The 20,611-nt window shown below is 39.7% G+C and overlaps 1 protein-coding gene across 2 annotated transcripts in view; it reads left to right on the forward strand.

Moving 5' to 3' along the window:
• The first annotated feature begins 2,305 nt into the window (after positions 1-2,305).
• The window catches only part of khdrbs3 (KH domain containing, RNA binding, signal transduction associated 3), a 115,107-nt gene continuing 96,801 nt past the window's right edge, over positions 2,306-20,611 (forward strand). Inside the window, exon 1 of one of the 2 annotated variants that reach the window (XR_002276125.1) lies at positions 2,306-2,879. Coding sequence is in view for 1 of the 2 variants with exons in the window: in XM_020614942.1 (XP_020470598.1) it covers positions 2,789-2,879 (91 nt within the window). In the remaining variant the exon portion in view is untranslated. The remainder of the gene's footprint in view (positions 2,880-20,611) is intronic. The other variant, XM_020614942.1, reaches the window with a different exon arrangement.

Raw genomic sequence — 20,611 nt, forward strand, 5'->3', positions numbered from 1 at the left:
TGTTTTCCACATTTTCTAACAAATATGAAGCTTGTATACAAATCCTGTTTTGCTTGGTTGTTAAATACACTAAATTCTTCACAAAAGCACTTTTGCATTCATTGTATGTTTCCAGGAACTGCAAGGCTCATGATGTCTGATGGACCTGGATGCAGCTGTATCTTTACATTTACATTTCTGGATAAGCTCTATGGCTGTCATTAACTGACACTGGTGACACCGTCTGTTCTCTGTTACAAAACTGAAGTTTGGCTGTACTAATGAACAAGGTTTTATGTGGCTGTGCATTCCATGCATCAGGGTTTTTCTTAGTTGATGAATTCATAAACACGCCCAGGAGAAAGCCCTGCTCAACCTATGCTAAAGTGAATGGATTTCCTGAGAACTACTGACAGGTGGGACTAACAAGTAAAAGTAACCTAAGGAGTCTTGCAATCTTAATCAATAGCTTAAATGAGCAAAGAGAACAGTTACTGTATGTAGCTTTTCCAGATGTTCCAGTAGTTGTACTGTTCTAACACAACGGGCCCACTGTACTGCTTCTAACATCCAATATCTGAATATAAAAGCCTTTTCAATATAACAGTTGTATGTATTATGAAGGTCAGTAAACTGTTACTCGGTTCACACCAAAAATATAACGCATGTCTGAGTCATCTGTGTGTATAGGGTCCCTCAGCTGATGAGTGGTTAGTTTGCATCTGCTGGTTGGTCTGTCAGCAGTTCTCAGGGGTCATTTCTATGTGGGTACACAATATACAGTATGTACTGATGAAATATGTAGCATTTTCATCCCCAATGATGTGAAGACCACACTGTCACGGTGTTAGTACATTTTCATCTTATAGTCGCAGTCATAGTGTTTGGGTTTCATACAGCACACACTTTATTTTGTCAGTGTATTATCTTATTTGACTGGATGCTTTTTAGTTGGCATTCTGTCTTAGATTCAGTTAGGTTTGCTTAAAGGATAAGCTTGTTTTTTGTTTTCATTATGAATCCCCCCAGACCCAAAGATGTAGCCCCAAAGTCTCTGTGCAGCCATGATTTCTCGAAGTTAGCACAAGTCAGTCAATTGCACATGCTCAGATCTTGCACAAGCTCTCTTATTTTACTTTCCTCTAGTTTTTGTTTGGGATTTGCTAATGAAGAAACATCACCCAGTGCAGTGGTGTAATTCACTGACATGTTTTTAATTGTTTTTGAACAATACGGAGGTGTACTGCACAGATGAATAAGCTGATCCAGGACTGACAGCTGACAGACATTAACATTAAATAGAGGCAATTCATGGTCAGTTTTAATTCAATTTTATTTGTATATTCCCAAATCACAACAAAGGTCTCTGTATGTGGAGTAAATAGTACAATATTTGGCTCTAAAATGTAGTGAAGTCAAAGTATGAAGTAACAAAGTGAAAATGCTCAACTACAGATATCTCATAATTGTACTTAAGTACAGTACTTGAGTAAATGTACTTCTTTACTTTCCAACACTGAACAGATAAACAGTGTGTGATTAATTTGTTATTAATTGGAGTTAGCTATAGACAATCATGCAATTAATCAAGATTAAATTAGTCAATTTATGTGTATCACATTTATGTTGAAATTGGTCATTAAATCAGTTTTTACTCAGATTCATTCTTTGAGATAGATGTGGGGCTGGTGGTGAATAATGGAAATGATGAAATCATGCAAATAAGTTCTAACTTTCCATCCACAATACATTTACTGGACTTTCTGTGCTGCACAATATTAAAGTGACATGAAACGACAGTAATATGAGCGCAGTCATAGACACTATGTCTATCATTAACATTTCATACAAGTAGGAAGCTTGTATGAAAGACATGTGTTTGAAGATTTGGGGTCTATTTTTGTGGTCTTCTGGCATGTCTTTATAGAGATTTTGTCTCTTTGTTGTCATTTTGCCTCTCTTGCAGCTGTTTAGCCTGTCTTGGGGGACGTTTTGTGTCTTTTTGCGGACATTTTGCATGGCTTTATAGTCATTTTTGCATTTCCTCGCAGTTGCTTAGCATCCCCTGGCAGACATTTTGTGTCTCCCTTTAGTCATTTTGCCTCCCTTTACTGTATATATATTTGTGTATGTCTTTGCGGTTGTTTTGCCTCATTTCTGCCTTTTTCCCCCTTTCTGGGATAATTTGCAGGCAAACTCCAGGGGCCACCTGGCCCCTTGGGTCCCCGGGCTTGTGCCTGAGTGTCCCATTCAGTAATCCATCCATGCAGGCAGTACTCTGCCCTGTCTCAGTTTTGTGAGTTACCACCCCTGTTCATGGTGCGTTTATGACAATGATATGGCCGTGACAGGACTCAGCACCGCGGACAGCTCCGACGTGTGGCCCCGCCTCTTCTACCGGGTGAGTGTTGCGCACAAGCGACCAATATCTGCCGCTGCCTCTGTTTAGCACTAGGTACAACAGAGGGAGCTTCCAAGAGCCTTCGACCCCGAGAGGAGAGGGAACCTCGCTCCGGATGTGATGCGTAACGGTGCTCTGCGTGCTGAACAACACTTTGATGGCATAAAACCTCCCGGTCTCATTTGACCACACGTTGTGTGTGCGCGCGCGCAGCCCGTGTGTGTGTGTTCCGCAAGGACTATGCTTTTGTAGCGCGAGCGCGAGTGACAGTATCGCTCGCGTTTTTGCCTCTCAGATATCTGGCGGTGCCCTAACTGGGAGCCCTTTGGACGTTGAACAAGTTTTGTTTTTTATTTGAGTCGTTTTTCCATTTGAGTTGTTTACTTGGAGCACAAAGCCCAGGACCAAATGGGGAGCGAAAAGTACTTGCCGGAACTCATGGCTGAGAAGGACACGTTGGATCCGTCTTTTCAGCACTCCCTGCGGCTACTGGAACAAGGTAAATATCCGTGGTTAAAATACTAAAAGAAACAGCTGAGCTGTGTGAAAACCGTTCGAGTCTGCACCACACCGTTCAGTTTAATGTTTGGCTTTGGGCTGCAGGCTACATGACACCACCAGCCCGCCTACTTCAAGTTAAAAATAAGAGATTTGTACAATTTCCTGTTTGGTCACACAAGGTCCTTTTAGCTCCATATCTGTTTTGCCAAGCTGTTAGGCAACAGAGGTGCCAGTCAGCCTTCTGTGGTGTAAAATTCAGTAAAACGGGGCAGGTTTGACTAAACACTGTACCTGCTGCATTAGTCAAATCAGAAGATGCAAACTTTTTCCTGTGATTTAGACAAAACTTGGGCCCATAAGATCATGAATACTAAAATTATTTTTTTAAAATTTAGTTTTAAACCAGCACAGACATAGAAGATTTTAATGAAGGTAGTTAACATGTATGTAGAAAGCCCCTATATGAAATGGTATAACAGTGTGCCTCCAGTTTATGAATGGAAGCAGCAGTGAAGCCTCTTTGCACACTGCACTCAGCTCTGTCCCATACAGACATGTGTAAGTTGTGGTGAAAGAAGCGGAATAAACACTTTTATTCAAATGTACATGTGTTTCCTCCTTTGAAGACATGGACGTGATTCAAATGGAATTTCGAATGGATAGAGCAGCAGCAGCAGTCATAGACATTTTAATTAATCCGCTGCACAGCCTTCTGCTTTGAAGCTGTCGGAATATTGCAAACACTTCTTCAGATGCAGCCCTGTGGAACTCCTCATGTTGGAAGCGCACTGTTAACAGCATCCAAGTGCATCCTTCAAGTACCACTCATGGGCTTTGTCTAGTCTAACAGACTGTGGTTGGCTTTAACGGTAACAGGCAAAGAGCATTACTTGACTCTAAACAGTTGTGCTGCAATGTAACTAATTCTGTCCAGCCTCCACCTGCAGCTCCTGCACCAGGCAGTTTTTATTTTAAGAGCCATGTCCCATCTGTTTGCTGCTTCTCAAATCTGGGACCTCAAATATTCCTTAAAATGGGTTGCAAAGGGGCCCCAGCAAAGTGAAGCATGATTTAATTTTTATGTTGTTTACTTGCTGGAGTTTACCAAAGTGACAAACAGAACGACTTTTCAGATGATACTATCTAACCTTCCAAACCACCAGTATGAATACACTTATTTTTATTACCAGTTATTCTGCTGATTATATTCTTGATTAACTAATTATCCTTTTAGTCTATAAAATGTTCCTCACAACTTCCTAAAACCCAAGGTGGCGACTTCAAATGTCTTGTTTGTCTGGTCAACGGTCCAAAATCTAGGGGTATTCACTGTACAAAAGCAGCAAGTCCCCACAAATGTGAAGCAGGCACATACCTTAAAATACCGTAGTTAATTTATGGTTGAACCACTATTTTAAATTTATCACATGATCCCTATGCAAAAATCTTCCTCTTTATAACATAATCAAATTTAATGTAATGAAACTAGGTCTTGTGGTCACACTGTTATCGGTTGGTCTATTTGAGGAATCCTGACATTACAGAAACTGGCAGGACTGCTATGTCCTGATACTCTAGTATTAAAAACTATTGCAATGTGCTTTTTTAAGGCACTTTCTTCACTGTAGTATGGAGAATGAAACATGTAAAAGCTATGATTTTAATTTTAACTCTTATACAGTATACTTACTATCACCTTTGGATACAGTGATGTCTACAATGAATACCTTTGTACAGTACTCAGAATCCCTGTCTTTTATTCATTCATTGTACTGTATGTTGGAGTAATGGATGTAATGGCCTTGTCAATATCAGTTGCATATTGAGGTCCTGTGTGCAAGAACAGACTAAGGTTAATGCATCTTTCAGGGAGCTGATTCATGTACAGTAGAGTGAATTCATTTCAGTCTTATGGTAGATAAGACTGTGTTTTACTCAGCGCTTTTTCTTATCACCTAGTTTTGTTATTCAAATCTGGGTTAGCCTTTTTTTTTCATAGGAACATGCTCACTGACAGAGAGAGAGAAGAGCACTGAATACTTAATGCCATTTGAAAGACATTTACCAACCACTTCCTTGACAGTCTCTTATCTACACTGCTGGTCCTCTGTAGAATTACAACAAATATTAGCATTTCCAGAAAATGAAATAAAAAGGACGGAATACTTAGAGTATGGGCCGGGACAAGCCAAAAAGAATATGAGAGTATGTATTCTCTCTGTGTTTAACACTAAGATATTTTTACCTAAAACAAGTCCTGGATACAACAGTTCCACTAAAGTTAGTTTGTCATATTTCTAGTTGGGGCAAAAATTGCAGTAGGAGACCATTACAAGCAGCAGAATTAATCCATGACATTTTGTGAAGTAAGCACAACTCTGCGGTGCGCAAAGTTTGTCTACCACAACAAGTCTAGCACAACTCCAAAACTGTAAATACTGTTATCTCTCTCTTACACAACAGATGGAACACGATGCAGCTTAATAGAGCACTTCTTCTGCCATCTTGCTGATGAGCTCTGGACTTATTATGCCACTGGCAGGGGATGCAGGGAACAGAGTAACTAGAGTTATACTGTGTGCAAATGGCGAATATGAGATTACTCCAGGTCTGGAGAGACTTCCATTCAGGAGACATTAGAGGCAGCATTGTTGTGTTCAAAGCTGGGGGACAGTGCGGGCAGCTTTGATAAGTCTGGGTCATTCGCAGAGCTCTTCTCCCACAAGAAGCCGGTGACAAGCCCCATACAGTCAGCGGCTGACTCCTGGAGCTGGAGAAAAATTGTAAGCCAAAATAAAAGACGAGCAGGACTGGTAAGCTACTGGACTGAAAACCCCAGAGCAGCATAATGATGAGGGACCTCTTGACCTTGAAAACAGTAGAAAAATATATTGCTCATTTTATTATTCTGGCTGTTGTCTTTGCTAACGCAAGACTGAGAAAGCTCGTAAGTCGTGCTAGTTATGACTCCACAGCATCTACTAAGGAATATGTGTAAAACTGGTGCAAAGGCTGTTTAGCTTACAGCAGTAGCATTTTACCACAAATAATGGAATAACAGTAATTCTGCAGTGTATTGTAGGAAATATGGTTCATTCAAATTAATTCATTGAAACTTGATTTAAAAAAAAAAAAACTTTCTAGCCTCCTACATCATGATAATGTGGTTGAAAATTTCTGAAAAATTTAGCACAGTGTGCTTTTGCTCAAATTATTGTTATTATTCTCTTCATTTATCAATTTAATCTACAGTGTGAGGAGTGAAAGTGCTGTCAGGTGATATCGCCAAATATTAATTCCCCATTTGTGTACAGTACAGTGTTGACCATTTTTTTCAAAAAGCTTTTGTATACTGTTAATTTTCAGAGTCAGTGTGCAGGCATTACTCTCTTCACTGATGCTGATTTCCAGTAGTCTTGCACCTCTTTGTAATGTCCATGTAACTGCCCTCCTGACCAAATGTCTGGTTTTTGAATAAGCATTTAAGCTCTAGACTCGAGTGTTACACTCTGTGGCAAAATCAAGAGAATCAACAACATTTAGGTTTTTGTATTTTGTTTGGTATTATAGTTCTGTATTTGATGCAGAGTAGGTTACCTCACATAACCATAACCATCATTAAGATTGTTGTGATTGCTTCAGCTATTAAGCTTTTTACCATTCCAATAGATTTATATTCTGCATAAAAGTATAATGCACATTACCTTTGTGTGAAATTTCAAGAAAACAGTCAAAATCATTCAGTGTCTCTGTGTACCAGAAGCATCCTCTGTGTTGAGTGTGTGGCTGCAGAGCAGCATGCAGCCCAGTCTGAGTGTTTCAGGACCTCTGGGCCAGTTTGGACATTGTACCGCCAGTGCTGCACATAAGCTCCATATCTAGTGCTTTTTAATTGGATATTCCACAGCAGGAGCCAAGCACAGTGTTTGAATTATATTAAGAGTCTCAGCTAGCTTACCCACAAAGGACAGCACCAAAAAAAAAAAAAAACATTCTCTGTACAAACTGAGCAGGTGTGGGAAAGAATCCTTATTTCAGACAATGATGCCACATTGTTAAGTCATACATTTCCATCTCATCACCAGAACAGAGGGGTATTTTAGTTGTGCTAGAGTTTTGCCCTGAGCAAGAGCAAAGGCAGAGATATCGTTTTGTTGGGGAAACAGCCCTTGATAGCGATAATGATCTGTGGATCTGCAGCTGGCCGATACACTGAGCCACACAGAGAGGTGGAGGCGCAGCCACGGTGCTGAACCTGTCTGGGGCCAGGATCTGACTGGTGATTTGACCTGCAGATGTAATGAACTTGCAAGTGAACTGTAAGAGGGCAGACGGGGGAGCTCGAGAAACCCACTTTGCATTCAGACAAGCAGTGAAAGGTAGCCGAGCGGCGCTGTGGTGGTGGAGGGGTTTGCAGAGCTCTGTCTCTGCTCTGCAGCAGCTCCCGCTGGAATCCAGGGGTGAAATGTAGGCCAGGACTAACACAGGCAGACCCAGGCTATAAAACCTAACAGCCCCTCGTTTACAGACGCAGCCAGTCAGGTGGCTGCACTGATTTCACTGCTAATCTGCAGTGCATGTTCTCACTAGTCTTGGCAGCTACAATGAGCCGATGATGCTGCTATTTAGCCATTTTCTCTCTCAGGTACAGCACTTGGCATGATTTAAAACAGTTAAATTGTCAATCTTGGGATATTAACATGAGCCATCTGTGTTCCTCTGCATGTAAACAAACAATTGCAGTAGTTATTAAAGAGAAGTAATCAAATATATCCTAACAGTGCTGGAAGAAAGCCAGTGCAGTCATTCTCAGCTTCACCTGGGTGGGCATAATTAAGCCTGTCTAACAAATGGAAAGTAGCCAGAGGGAAAAAAAAAGTGGATGAAATACAATAAACAATTAACATCCTGACGTGTACAAAAGCTTTAATTAACTGTCAGTACAATAACCTGTTTCCTTTACAGGGCTTAGTGACAAGAAGACTTCTCATACTGTCTGAAATGTGTCCATAGCATCAGGTAGTGGAAGCATCATAGGCCTGGTCAGATTCTTCTTTAATCTTGTTTATTCACTGTTCATTTTATACACAATTATGTGATTATGTGATTAAACATTAAACAACACAACATTAAATATTAAACACTGATGCACTAAGAAGTTTAGCATATTTTGTTAAGAAAGGAGGTGACAAAAGAAAAAAGCTTCTATTTTTAAAGATAAGGTAGGCTGTTGTTTTTGAATTGTTACCATATTTCAGGTGTCATATTAGTCCCTGCTTTACAGTGAATATCTGAATATTTAGAGTTCATTTTGTACAGCAGTACTTGTATTCTGTAAAATCCTCTGGACCTGTTTTCTTCTCAAACCCCTTTTAGAGCATCATGCTAGAAGACAGAGTTTATTAATTGCATTTACCCCTCTCCATCTGGTGGCTCATTGGTCCTTTCTTGCACCTTCATCAGTACTTGAGATGCAGTCTCCACCTGGTGCAGCGCTCGCCTTGGGCTCAGTTTGTTGATTTAATGTTGAGACTGTCAAATTTCCATGTGGAACATGCTGCCCTAGTATGAATGCTGCATTCATAATTCAAATGCCGCAAAATGTGCATTTTCCTCCTCCACCTGCATCAATACATGGCTACGGGCCTGTCTCGAGCTGTGAGCTAGGATGGCTATCTAAGAGGAGACTCTCAATTAACGCGGCCAGCCAGGGCAGCTTAAATAATGCAAAGTGCACTTGTTCAGGCAGGAGTATGCTGAAAAGTGATATTCCATATCTCTGGCAAGGAGATTGAAAGGTGTATACTGCTACAGCTATAGTTTCAATTTGTCTTTATATTGGTACGACCAAATTGTACTTTTCTTTTTGATACCTTACCCTTGAGTTTTTCTACAACAGAATTTTTTTTTCCTTTACAAAAATGCCAGAGTTCCCATGTAGCCTAAAGCTATCAAAAACAGTAAAATTAAAATTTGTGTAAACAAGACTATAAATTGGTGTTAAATGCCACCTTATTGTGCTCAACATTATTTGATATTTGGTGCTACAGCTACATTAAATTCAGCACCAGGCAGTTTATATCTTTAAATGCAATAATATGGAGGGGAGCCTGTGTCTTCAACAATATAACTTCTTTTTTTTTACAGTTCCCTGCAACACTTACATCCATTAATCATCATTTCATTGGTTAATAAAGTGTTGCGCAGTGCTGCCCAAGACAGGGCACAGACAGACTAGGATTACACCGGATTAGTTTGAGAAGCAGAAGAAACCCCTGAGGCTGTATCAATCTGTTTACTGTGCCTGGGGCTGAGAGACAAAAGGAGATGGGGATAGAAAAGAAAGGGAGGGTAGGAGCAGGTTGGCAGGGCTGTAGAGAAAGTAAGAGTGTCTTTCCCCAGGGAGAGTTTATTTCTAAGGGGATTGTACCAAAGTCAGTTAGAAAAGGGAAAATGCAATCTCTTGGTGGTGGGGGACAAAGATGGAGAAGTGGAATAGAATGTGAGTTGAAATTGAAAAAAGTAAATGGGTGGTTATGAGAGTGCTGTTGTACATGTGTTCGTAATAAATAAAAAAAAGAAACTCTGCTGCTGCTGACCCCTGCTTTCAGTCTCATCTTCTGAAATTAAAACCCATTTTCAGTGTGTGCATACTGTACTTCCAGGTGAAAAGCTAGAGGGACTCAATCACTGTCATCACTGCTGTGATAAAAGACAAGTGTGATTTCTCGCTTCCTGCCACAACAGCAGTGGTGTAAATTATTGCTTATTCATGTTTGACACTATGGAAGCTTTCCAAACCCATTGCAGCCCCGCACACGTAGAGTAACATCCTTCAATGATTATTTTTGCTTGAGTTTCAGTAGAAAATGACGAGTGTTTTCAGCTCAGTTTCTTACTCTCTTTACTAAACTGCACCGTTAGAGTTCATATTTGACTTTGCAGCTGTTTTTCCTTGAAGGGCTCCTCTCTGTACACCTGCCTTGATTTCCCCGTGACAGCCACCACTTCCCTCTTCCTCTTCTTTATTTATGTCATTTTGTGTGGTTGGCACCTCTATAGAGAGGATTGCACTGGATTAGCTTCTCCGTCTTCCCAGCTGATCCGATCCATTTTGTGTAATCCAACTCAATTTAATTATGTTTATCGTTCCACCTCGCTGGTGCTGAGGAGCAGCAGCACACCTCTACCAAGATAAGCCAGGGGACCTTGTGCCTTCTTGCTGGCAGAGTGTCTGCCTGAGCCTGTTGCTTCATAAACAGATGGTGTAAGTCACCTACCCTCTCAGTAAATACTGTGTTAGGCACAATATTATGTTTCAGACCTCCCCTCTAACATCAAAAATATCCAGGGTTGGAGATCATAACCTCCAATTTTGTTGTTGTTCTGGGAATTTGTACAGTTTAGCAGGCTCCCCCTCTGATGTTGGGAAAATGTATGTGCCCACTATGTATACACTCCTCTTTATTGCTTCTGTCAGTCTGATCCTTGGCATTAGATATCAAAAGCTTTCGATAAAAGACTAAAAATAGCTCTTCAAGCCGAGCAGATACAGGGCTCACACACTGCGCGACTGTGTTGAAAATCGGACTTTTTCTTCTTTCTGAATGTAGTAATTGTGCAAGAAATGGCACTAATGTTTTTTTTTCCAATATTTAATGTATACATGCCCTTCAGATGCTGATCTTTTCAGTTTCTGTATTGGTGAGAAATGCCTGCATTCCAGTCCAGTCAGACACATTGTTGGTATAGTCGCCTGCACTGAGCAGCAGACATTGCAGCCAAACAAGTAGCAAGGATGAAAGGCAAGAACAGATCCTGCTCTGTTTTCTGTCTCTCTCATCTGCACCACCTCTCTGAAAGCTCTGGTTTAATACCCATCTCTAATATCCTATCTATTATCTTAGACATATTCTGTTGTCAGGAAATGTCTGTTTTGTATTATTTGTCATTTTTATTCAGCATTTTAATTGGATAGTTGTTCTGAGATATACAGCACTTCTTTCCAAAGGAGCCTCGTTATAACACAGCACACAAATAAAGAGGACAGAACATTCACATTCTGCTGCTCATGAAGAACATGCATAATGCAAATCCCACCAGAAAAAACAAAAGGACCAGATTACATTTCTCTGTCACTATATATATATATGCTAATTGTCATGTTGATGTAATGGAAAGAAACAAAATATTTCCAAATGTCATCATTCTTTCATAGGTAACCATTAGTCTTCGTTGGTGGGTAGAGTATTAAATGTCCTGCTCACCTTTTGAAAGCTGAAAAAGAGGCACGGGCTTTGGTGGTGGTGGGCATAAATCTTTAATGAGCCAGGGTGATGGGATATCAGTAAATGAAAGTTAAGTGCATTTTCTGGGTTTTTGGAGCAGGAAAAGTTATCCTGTAATGTACTGAGAAAGGAGGAGAGATGGATGCTCATTTACCACCAGCGCCAAGAGACCCTGCGTCCTGCTGGGCCGCTTGCTCCACTGTGTCTCCTGTCTTTATTTTAAGAACCTGATATCAAAGCATAATTGTGTTCAGAGTTTTTAGGGACATCTATTCCCCCCCCCACCCCCCATTCACTAATGTGGCATGCCAACAGAATCATTAAACATAGAATACAGTGCAAAGCACAATTTGTAATTTGTATGTTTAAAAAGGCTGGTCTGAAACATTCATACATAAGGGGTTCCTCATTTCCACTAATACAGCACAGACAACAGATGCAGCATCTATATTGTTTTCTGTCAGTGTGTTAACATGTCATTACTGTTGCAGTTGGCTGTAAAACATTAATTAAGTCTTGTAGGCAAACTATAAACAGGGGGTCAGATCAGGATATACAACTCTCATAACAAGCCCAGTTATCCACCCTCTCCTCTGTAATAAAATGACACTGCTGCCAGTGTCTGTTTGACACTGCTGGCTCATGTGCGCTCCTTCACTGTGTCTTGCAACACATCTTGTTAAACTCTGACCTAGGATTTGCCCATTAAGAGGATTGTTAAAGTTTGACCTGGAAGTGGATCGCTGTCTGTCTGCTTGTTAAATCTTTGTCTCTCTCCACGGCCATCATTAGTCAATGGAAAAGGTGTGGAGACTCTGTGGAGTCGATTTTATTTTTGTATATCCTCTACAACAAAAGGGCCTTGCAGTGTACTGTGGGGAGTGCACAACTCTCACAAAGCAACACTTTGGAGTTTTAATTATATAAACTTTTATTTAAGAGCACAGATGTTGCATGCAGAAATGGTCTGAACACAGCTGTAGTTTCTTGTTATCCATGTTGTTTGTTACTAAAAAATTAATTATGCTAGTTTCCAGTGCTATTTTTTAAAAATGTTTTTAGTTTTTTATTTTTATTTTATTAAAATAATTATTTTCAGTATGCCACGGTGTGCAGTATGTGGGACTGAGTCAAAATAATCCAGCGTGTGCATGTAAAGAAAGAACGGTGAAGGAACATGCCAGCCACTCCAACACTGTGGCTCACTGATGTGTCTTTAATAGTTTTTGGATGGCAGTGATGCTCGATAGCGCAGAGAAATAAGACATACATGTTAGTCAAATCAATTCTTTTTTTTTTTATGAGATGTGTTGACAGTAAGAAAATTGTCACCAGTCTTATCCTTTATTTAACTGAAATGAATGATTCTTTATTCAGATGGTTTTTTTCTTAATTTAAACAGCAGATTTATTTATTTATTTATTTATTTATTTATTGCAATGTACAGCTCATCTATTACTGAGATATTAATAATGCTAAAACTCCAGTGGCTGCAGCTGTAGTTATTTATAAAGCAGCTCATTCATTAGTGACTGGATCACAAGTATCACAGCTCAGTTCTTTTCTGTCATATGTAATGCATCCCTGGCAAAGATGATTGTAATTACAGCGAGCATGCAGGCCACACAGCCGACGCCTCCTGAGCTGGGGTGTCGATGGGAGACTGCAAGAGGTGAATGGATAGAAATCAAGTTTATAGATCTGTGGTTCGCGCATACACACCCCTCTACTGGAGGGCTGAGGTTTTAATTGCCATCTGACCAGGGCTGGTTCTGTGTGAAGATGGGTCATGTTGATATGAGAAGTAGGGGGAAGGAACAGTTTGCTTTCTGTGTGGTTGTTGTATTGGCGGTTTCTCATCCTGGAGGAGCTGATAAGAACACAGGATCCATGGAGACACACAAAGGAGTGGATTGGATTTCAGGACCAGGAATTAGGGCTGTTTTCAGGGCCTTGTGAGCCTTAGAGGTCCTGCCCCGAAGGTCGTATCCAACATGTGGACACAAAATCAGGTTGAAATCTCCCAGAAGCTAACAGTATTCCTGCAAGTCTACAGCTAAGGGGCCAGTATTGGAGAAGGTGGCACACATGAGCACAGAACTTGTAACCTTGTAACATGCACAAGAAGCGTTGTATTCAAAATCAATATGGGAAAGTGCATTGATTTACAAAGCAAAACACAAACACCAGGGACCTTTCCACATGCTTTATATTGGGTCACTGTTTCAGCGGATCTGCTCAGTCAAAGAAATATTTATGTATGCTCGCTCCATGTTTTTTAAATTGGGTATACTACATTAGTTTTTTGAATGATTTGGCTTAATTAGGCTTTTGTGATTTGTTGTAACCACAAAGATGTGAGCACTGCAAAAACATATAGAATCATTTGTGATTGTCACAATATAGAATAGTCTAATTGCATAGTCATTTTATAATTGTGTAACATTCACTGTAGCTTTTGTGTTGGTTCTCAGCTTTAAACGTGACCATGCTTTTTCCAAAAAGTGACACATGTTCAGAGCTCCATTCTTTCTTTTCAGGCAGGAAAAGTCTCTGAGAACCACCTTTAGAAACAACTAAAAAACTAAAATCTATGATAAATGAGGTTGCTAACAGAACAACAAATTTATCAAATAGTTTTCATTAAAAATACTCAATGTGAAGAAAATAAAATTTTACTGCGGACTTATCAGACCGGTTTAGCCGCGCTCTGGTGATGGAGGAACCCTCATATAGTGGAGCAGGATCACATCACAGATCAATATATGATGTGTAACAAAATCCAAATCACACTAACACACACATCTAACCCTCATGTAAAGTGACATCATTCCAAACACTTGACTTATTGCACCTTTTAATCCTTTATACAATGCCTTAGAGACCAGAGCATCTACAGTGCTTTAGGACAAATTGCACTGTATGTATCGTAGATCTCATTGTCAGAAGGACATTACCCCCACTGAGCTCCTTGGGTTGCTCAGTGAGAGATAATTGTAACCCCCACTGAGAGGGAAGAGCCCAGCTTACAGCAGCCATCTTTTTAGTCCAAATGTATTCCTAATAGGCATCGTTCCTTCAGCTTCTTTTTTTATTCATGAACAACAGTAAATTATGTGGCTGAGGCAAATATACCGATAGGTGTTGGTGTTTTACAATGTATTAGGCCCATGTTTACTAAAGGCTTTTTCAAGCATCCACTTCAGTAACTGGAATCTGATTTTGTACAATCTTACACATGGATGGAGGCATATTTGTTCTCTTTAAAGCAAGACTATGTCATTTGAAAAGAAGGAATAGCATAACATTTTCCTTTCACAAATAAAAAATGTAACTCATAAGTAATAAAGTGCACACAGGCACAGTACACTCTGTGTGGTCTGGGTCGGGTTTGGACACTTAGTTTAGAGTTTAGGTTAGACAGCTGGAGTGCTCAAATGGCTATTTCATTTGATGATAAGTGGAAAAACATCGTACAAACTAAGCCATGTTTGGCTCAGGTCTGGTTCGAATATTATATACTATAAGCTTATCGGGTTCAGGTCAAGGTCGGACACCACATTCTTGGGTACAGGTTGGGTTCAGATAGAAATATGCAGCCCAGTCCTTACTATAAGGTAGATGCATGTGCAGTATGCAGTCAATTTGCTGACATTATGACCCATCTTTTATACAAATTTTAACATGCACCATTGACTGTAAATGCTATTTGTGTGTGCTTCAACACAAATTATACAGGGTCACTGTAAACTTTACATTTTTCACCCTTTTAAGAGCCCTAATAGATGCAAAGGACACCAGATGCTGCACTCTTATCACTTTTTTCTGAAGTCAGTTATTACTTTTGTGTCACATAAGACATCGTGAGTTGCTTTTCAAATACTACTTGTACAAAAATTTCACATATAACTTTAAAAAACACTGGGGAATTTATAATATTCTTTTGACATGAGCACAGCTCAGATCATATGAATGAATGCTAAAAAGACAACGAGCTCATTCACGCATACACAGCGAAGCACATCCCATTTTAAATGTCCTGCTCTCTTCTCCTGCCACTGTAGCCGTATGATTCAGTTCCAGTCTACCTACTGCTCTGTCCACATACTGTAACACAAGTAACCCCCACAGGCAATCGGTAGTGTCTGCCTCATTATCATATTTATTTAAAGTATCGTATGACCCATTTCATTCCAACATGGGTTCCTCTCGTCATGATTGAGTACCTCTATATTTAAGGGTAGTCTCCAGAGATGCTGCTGTGCATAATGGGAACATTACTGTTAAGCATATTCACAAGCCTCTCCTTGTCATTTAAATGAAAAGAGAAACACTTGTCCTGCTCCTAACTAAACATTGTTTTAGGTTACAATGACGCCATTATTTGAGTTACATTCAAAAACTGCAGATCTTTCAGTGGAGAAAATGCTGGAAATCCAACTCAACCGATCAATGATGTGTCATGTAAGCAATATGAGATGAAATATGGAATATGTTTGCCTGGTGGCTGGTGATATAGTATATAGAGTCATGTTGGTGAAAGGAAAGGGCTGCGGTGCCGCCCTTTGTAACGTGACCACTCTAATGGCCCACATCTGATGAATGGTCATGATTGAACCAATAATACACGTAGCAATCTGTCTGATCACCAGGTATACACATCACTGTGAGCTTTAATGGCCAGATCTGTCACTAAACATCTTGAGCTCATTCGCAATGGCCACCGACTTGTGGCTGGTAATGGAAGATTAATAGCAGTCTACCAGTCCATCTCTGATCGGAGTTATCGGTTTCTCTTGGACATGTTTCTCAAGACTTGGCCAAGTCAGGGCTGTATTGATCCACCACTTGCAAATTTATGGTTATGTTTCTTCAATTTGCACAAAGGCAAAAACATTGTTGCCTCTGCTAGAATCAGTCACTGACTTATGGCTGATGTGGCTTCAGTACCAGGTCTCAGCTGTATCTGTCCCTCTCTTCCAGAGGCTCAAGCCCTCTGTCATCGCTGTTACTGTATACATCTAATTGACATGACCTTCACGATACTTCACATTTAGGAAACATTATTGATAAAAGCTCATCTGTGGTGCTCTAAATACTGGACATGCTAATATGATATTGCTGTCTAAGTAGGGATCGTTGGTTTTAGACTATTCAGCTAATTCCAAGCACATAATGCTGTCATGCTCCCCTTGAGTTGGGGTCATGGCTCTCTTTGAGGAATGTCTGATAGGATTTTGGAAAACAAAGCCATAGTGTTTTCTGTTGAAACCCTAGCCTGACCCACCCAGCTGTACAGCACCAAATTTTAGCTGGAATTTCATTTCACCTCCTCTCCGGCTTTAGCCTCAGATTTAACTCCATCCTAACCCGGTAACCCCAGACCGGTTCACTGTCCCTGTGCTGTCTTGTTTAGCTTTGCTCTGTGCGATTTCATTACCTCTGCCTTAGTCAAATGGCTGGGAGCTCTGGGCTGATATTTCAACTGAGACATAATTAATGAGATGTGCATGTGCGGTTGTCTGTCCTCTGAGCAAAGCACTGTAAGATGTCTGGTGGGACTAAGTAGAGGAGCTAAGAGCAGCAGGAAGAGAGGCGGACTTTTACTGCATCTACTGAGGTGCAGCAACACTAGAACCACAATAACAAACAATTGTATGTGTTCTGGGAGGGAAAACAAAATTCTGATTGCATTGGCTTTGAATTGGCTACACTTCTACTCATTCTAGTAGATGCAGTAGTTGTGTAGTTGTGCTTTTTTAGATAGGCCCTTGGAACACACCAGAGAACATACTGTACTTTATATAAGCACAAGGAGTTCTAAGAATAATCTACTGCATGTAGTGCTGACCTGTTTAGTAAACAATACAGTTGAACATTCTCTATGTAATCAGAGCAAGAAGAAAGGTTATATTAATCTGTTCATTGTTTTATTGATTAATTGATTACTCTTTTAGTCTGCAAAATGTCCGAGGTCTATAGTGTCAAATTGTTTTGGCTGACCAACAGTCTAGAACTTAACAATGTTCAGTTCAATAATGTAAAGCAGAAAATATTTGGAGATATTTCATAAGCTGGAAACTAATATTTTTTTACACGTTTGCTTGAATGATGACTTGAAAACGTGGCTAATGTGTCAAAAATGTTCTCCATGAAGCACTCTTCAAGTTGAAAAATGATTAGTCACTTCATCAGTCATTTAAAAGAAAATTAATCAGATGTTGTTACTGTATGATAACTGACTTACTGTTCAACCAATTTTTTTAGCTCCTCAAATATGAGTATTTTATGGTTTTCTTTTGGATTTTGGAGCATTTGTGGGATGAAAAAGGTATTTGGCAAGGACATAAAAATGCACAGTTTTGATATTTTCAGATAGAAAACCTCGTCAAAGTGCTGGTCATTGGATGCTCCAGACATGTGATTAAGTATTTAGTGATGTTGTATTGTCTAAATTCAATACCACGTTTAATCAGTCTGTTTTTATGATTTCCACCCTGATAAAGACTTGGTGACTTTGAAAGTGGTCAGTAGCTGAAACTATTATTCCAAAACTAAATTAAGAGTTTCTGTGCCTTTTCTCCCTGTTCTGCATAAGAGTGCCTGCAGAATATTTTCTTTTGTGTGAATTTTCTTTCGCGCACCTAAACTTCCTTGTAATGTGGCTTCTGCATGTCAAGTTAAATCAAGTTAAAGGCCTAACTTTCTCATCATATGTTAAATGTTTTGCAGTCACAGGTCTGAATGTGTAAAAGTTGAATTTAGTCCAAATTCCTCGCAGATATTCAGAGCCAGGGATGGAAGCTGTGAGACTTGGCATTGCATTTGCAGAATTTAAAGCCAGCTGCAGTGCTGAAAGGTGGAGATGGCAAGAGCCAACAGTCAAATAATGTTTTGCCAATGATATTTTACTCAGCGTAGGCTGTTTAATGCTCTGGCCCAGTGTTACAGTTGTTTTGCTCATATAGTTTATTCATTGAAAGCTCTGTAAAGCAGGGTAATAAATACAACAACAAAGCTGCTTTGACACAATGAATAAAACCCTGTGGCAATGCTAAAATCACCATAAACAGGATATGCGATGTTTTTGCTTAAGACTGTGTAATGATGGCTTTGGCACTGCATAACAATGGCACTATATTTTGAAGCATTTTTATCTTTAACATAGTAAATCCAGTGCACATACTCAAAAACAACTTTTTTGTTTCCTCAGAAATAACATTTCCCTCAGTTTCACGCTTGTTTAGTCTTACTGCTATTAAGGTGAGTTCATTATTTTTTGAATGCGTTAACAGATTTAAATGGTAGATAGGGAATTGATCTCAATAAAAATATTATAGAAAGGTTTTTTTTAGGAGTCAGTAGTTTTGTTTTTAATGTTTTATTGGTACATTTTAATATTTCACAAGTTAAAATGAACCTGATAGAAGAATATTCTCCACCAGCAGCACAGTTACTAACACATAACATGTATGACCTTTAGCTGTTCGCGATTCCATCCCATTATCACCTGCCTACAGTTGGCGTGTATGTGCTTAAAGGCGTGTTTAGCACCCAGACTTTCACAGCAATCATTTAATGGATGTTTTTAACTGCCAAGTCTCATGGAAACACACGTTCTATTACCTGCAATTGGCTCAGTATAACAACATTCCAGGTGGTTTTGTATAGATTTAAATAGCCCATTGTACCATTGGGTCGTTGGCATTATAGGCAACACCACTGTGCAGCATGCGTAGCAATCTTAGATTGAAAATTTATAAAATATTCTTCCAGACATAAAGCTGTTCTTGGAAACTTTAGGGACTCTGATATTAATACATTTACAAACACACACTCTAGTCAGGACAAATCCTCTCAGATATCTGGTAATATATTTACAATATTTACACATCTAATGAACAGAGAGAGAAGATGCACATGATGAATATTTGAATAGTGATATTGGCAATGAGAACCTTGTCACATAATAAAAGATGAACCAAACCTTCACATTTATTTGTTTCTTAAGTCAAGACACTTTAAGATAATCAATAATCAAAGGTTGGACAGTAAGAGAGTGATCAATGACTGAACCAACTTAAAACAGGATAGTATATATTCAAATAAAGGAATCAATTCTAACTAGAGAAATGCATTTCCTGTCAAAAATGCGTGTGGAGTCTATGTGCTGAAGGATCACCTGAAAGGCATATCTACCTGAAAGTATGCTGAAGTACAATTTTCCCATTAATTTGAGTGAGGGGAAATTTTCAAAATAAAGCTAAATTTTTCAGAAGTGTGAAGTGTATAAAAATTCTGAGCCGAAGCATGAATATCCTGGGAGACGTGAACAGTTTGATACCTGAAATACCTGAAAGTATGCTTAAGTAGAATTTCCCCCATTCTTTTGAATGGGGCAAAAGTTTCAAAATAAAGCTAAATATTTCAAAGGTATGAAAGTTGTAAAAAACCTTGAATATACACCATAATGTCCTGAAAAACCTGAACATTTTGATACCAGAATGGCTTTTCTAGCTGAAAATATACTGAACTTATTAAGATATGAACATTCTCCTATTGGTCCCCGCAAAGTAGGTAAAAGAAGTAGTGTTGTGTGTGTGTGTGTGTGTGTGTGTATGAGAAAGAAAGAGTAGTCTAATACACTGAAAAATACTACTACAGTGTGGCTACTGAAATGAGACATAAAATGTAAATGATAATTATGCAAAAACCATAAAAAATATCAAAAAACTGTTTATGGTAGCTGAAGAGTTGCTGAATAGTTATTAGTTGAAGTGGTGGTTTTAGCTGAAGGTATGCTTAAGATATTAAGATGTGAAAATTTTTCCCATTCATTTGAATGGGGCAAAATCTGCTGAAAAAAGCTAGATATGTTCATTCATTCATTTTCTACCGCTTAATCCCTGAGCGGGGTCACGGGTGGGGCCGGAGCCAATCCCGGCCGGCAATCGGGCGAAGGCGGGGTACACCCTGGACAGGTCGCCAATCCATCACAGGGCCAACAACCACACACACACACACACTCCTATGGGCAATTTAGAGATACCAATCAACCTAAGCTGCATGTCTTTGGACTGTGGGAGGAAGCCGGAGTACCCGGAGAGAACCCACGCAAGCACGGGGAGAACATGCAAACTCCACACAGAAAGGTCCCAGGTGGGGCCCGAACCTGTGCCACCGCGCTGTACAGTGTTTAATATTATTATTACGACGTGTATAACTGTAGCCTTAGCCATAATATGTTCTTATGTTTAAGTCACGACATGTACTAGAGGCCGTGAGAATGTTTTTAGCTACACACCACTTAACCAACGGACACACACATTCACACATTGATTTGCTTCATGTTTCGACTACTGCCAGGGCCAGCTGCAAAGCTGGTAACAGAGACGTCTCGGTTGACGTTTCTGGGTAGTATGGGGCTAGCCCAACCGAGGGG

This window comes from Monopterus albus, unplaced genomic scaffold (genome assembly GCF_001952655.1).
Source record: "Monopterus albus unplaced genomic scaffold, M_albus_1.0 scaffold154.1, whole genome shotgun sequence".
NCBI classification, from domain to species: Eukaryota; Metazoa; Chordata; class Actinopteri; order Synbranchiformes; family Synbranchidae; genus Monopterus; species Monopterus albus.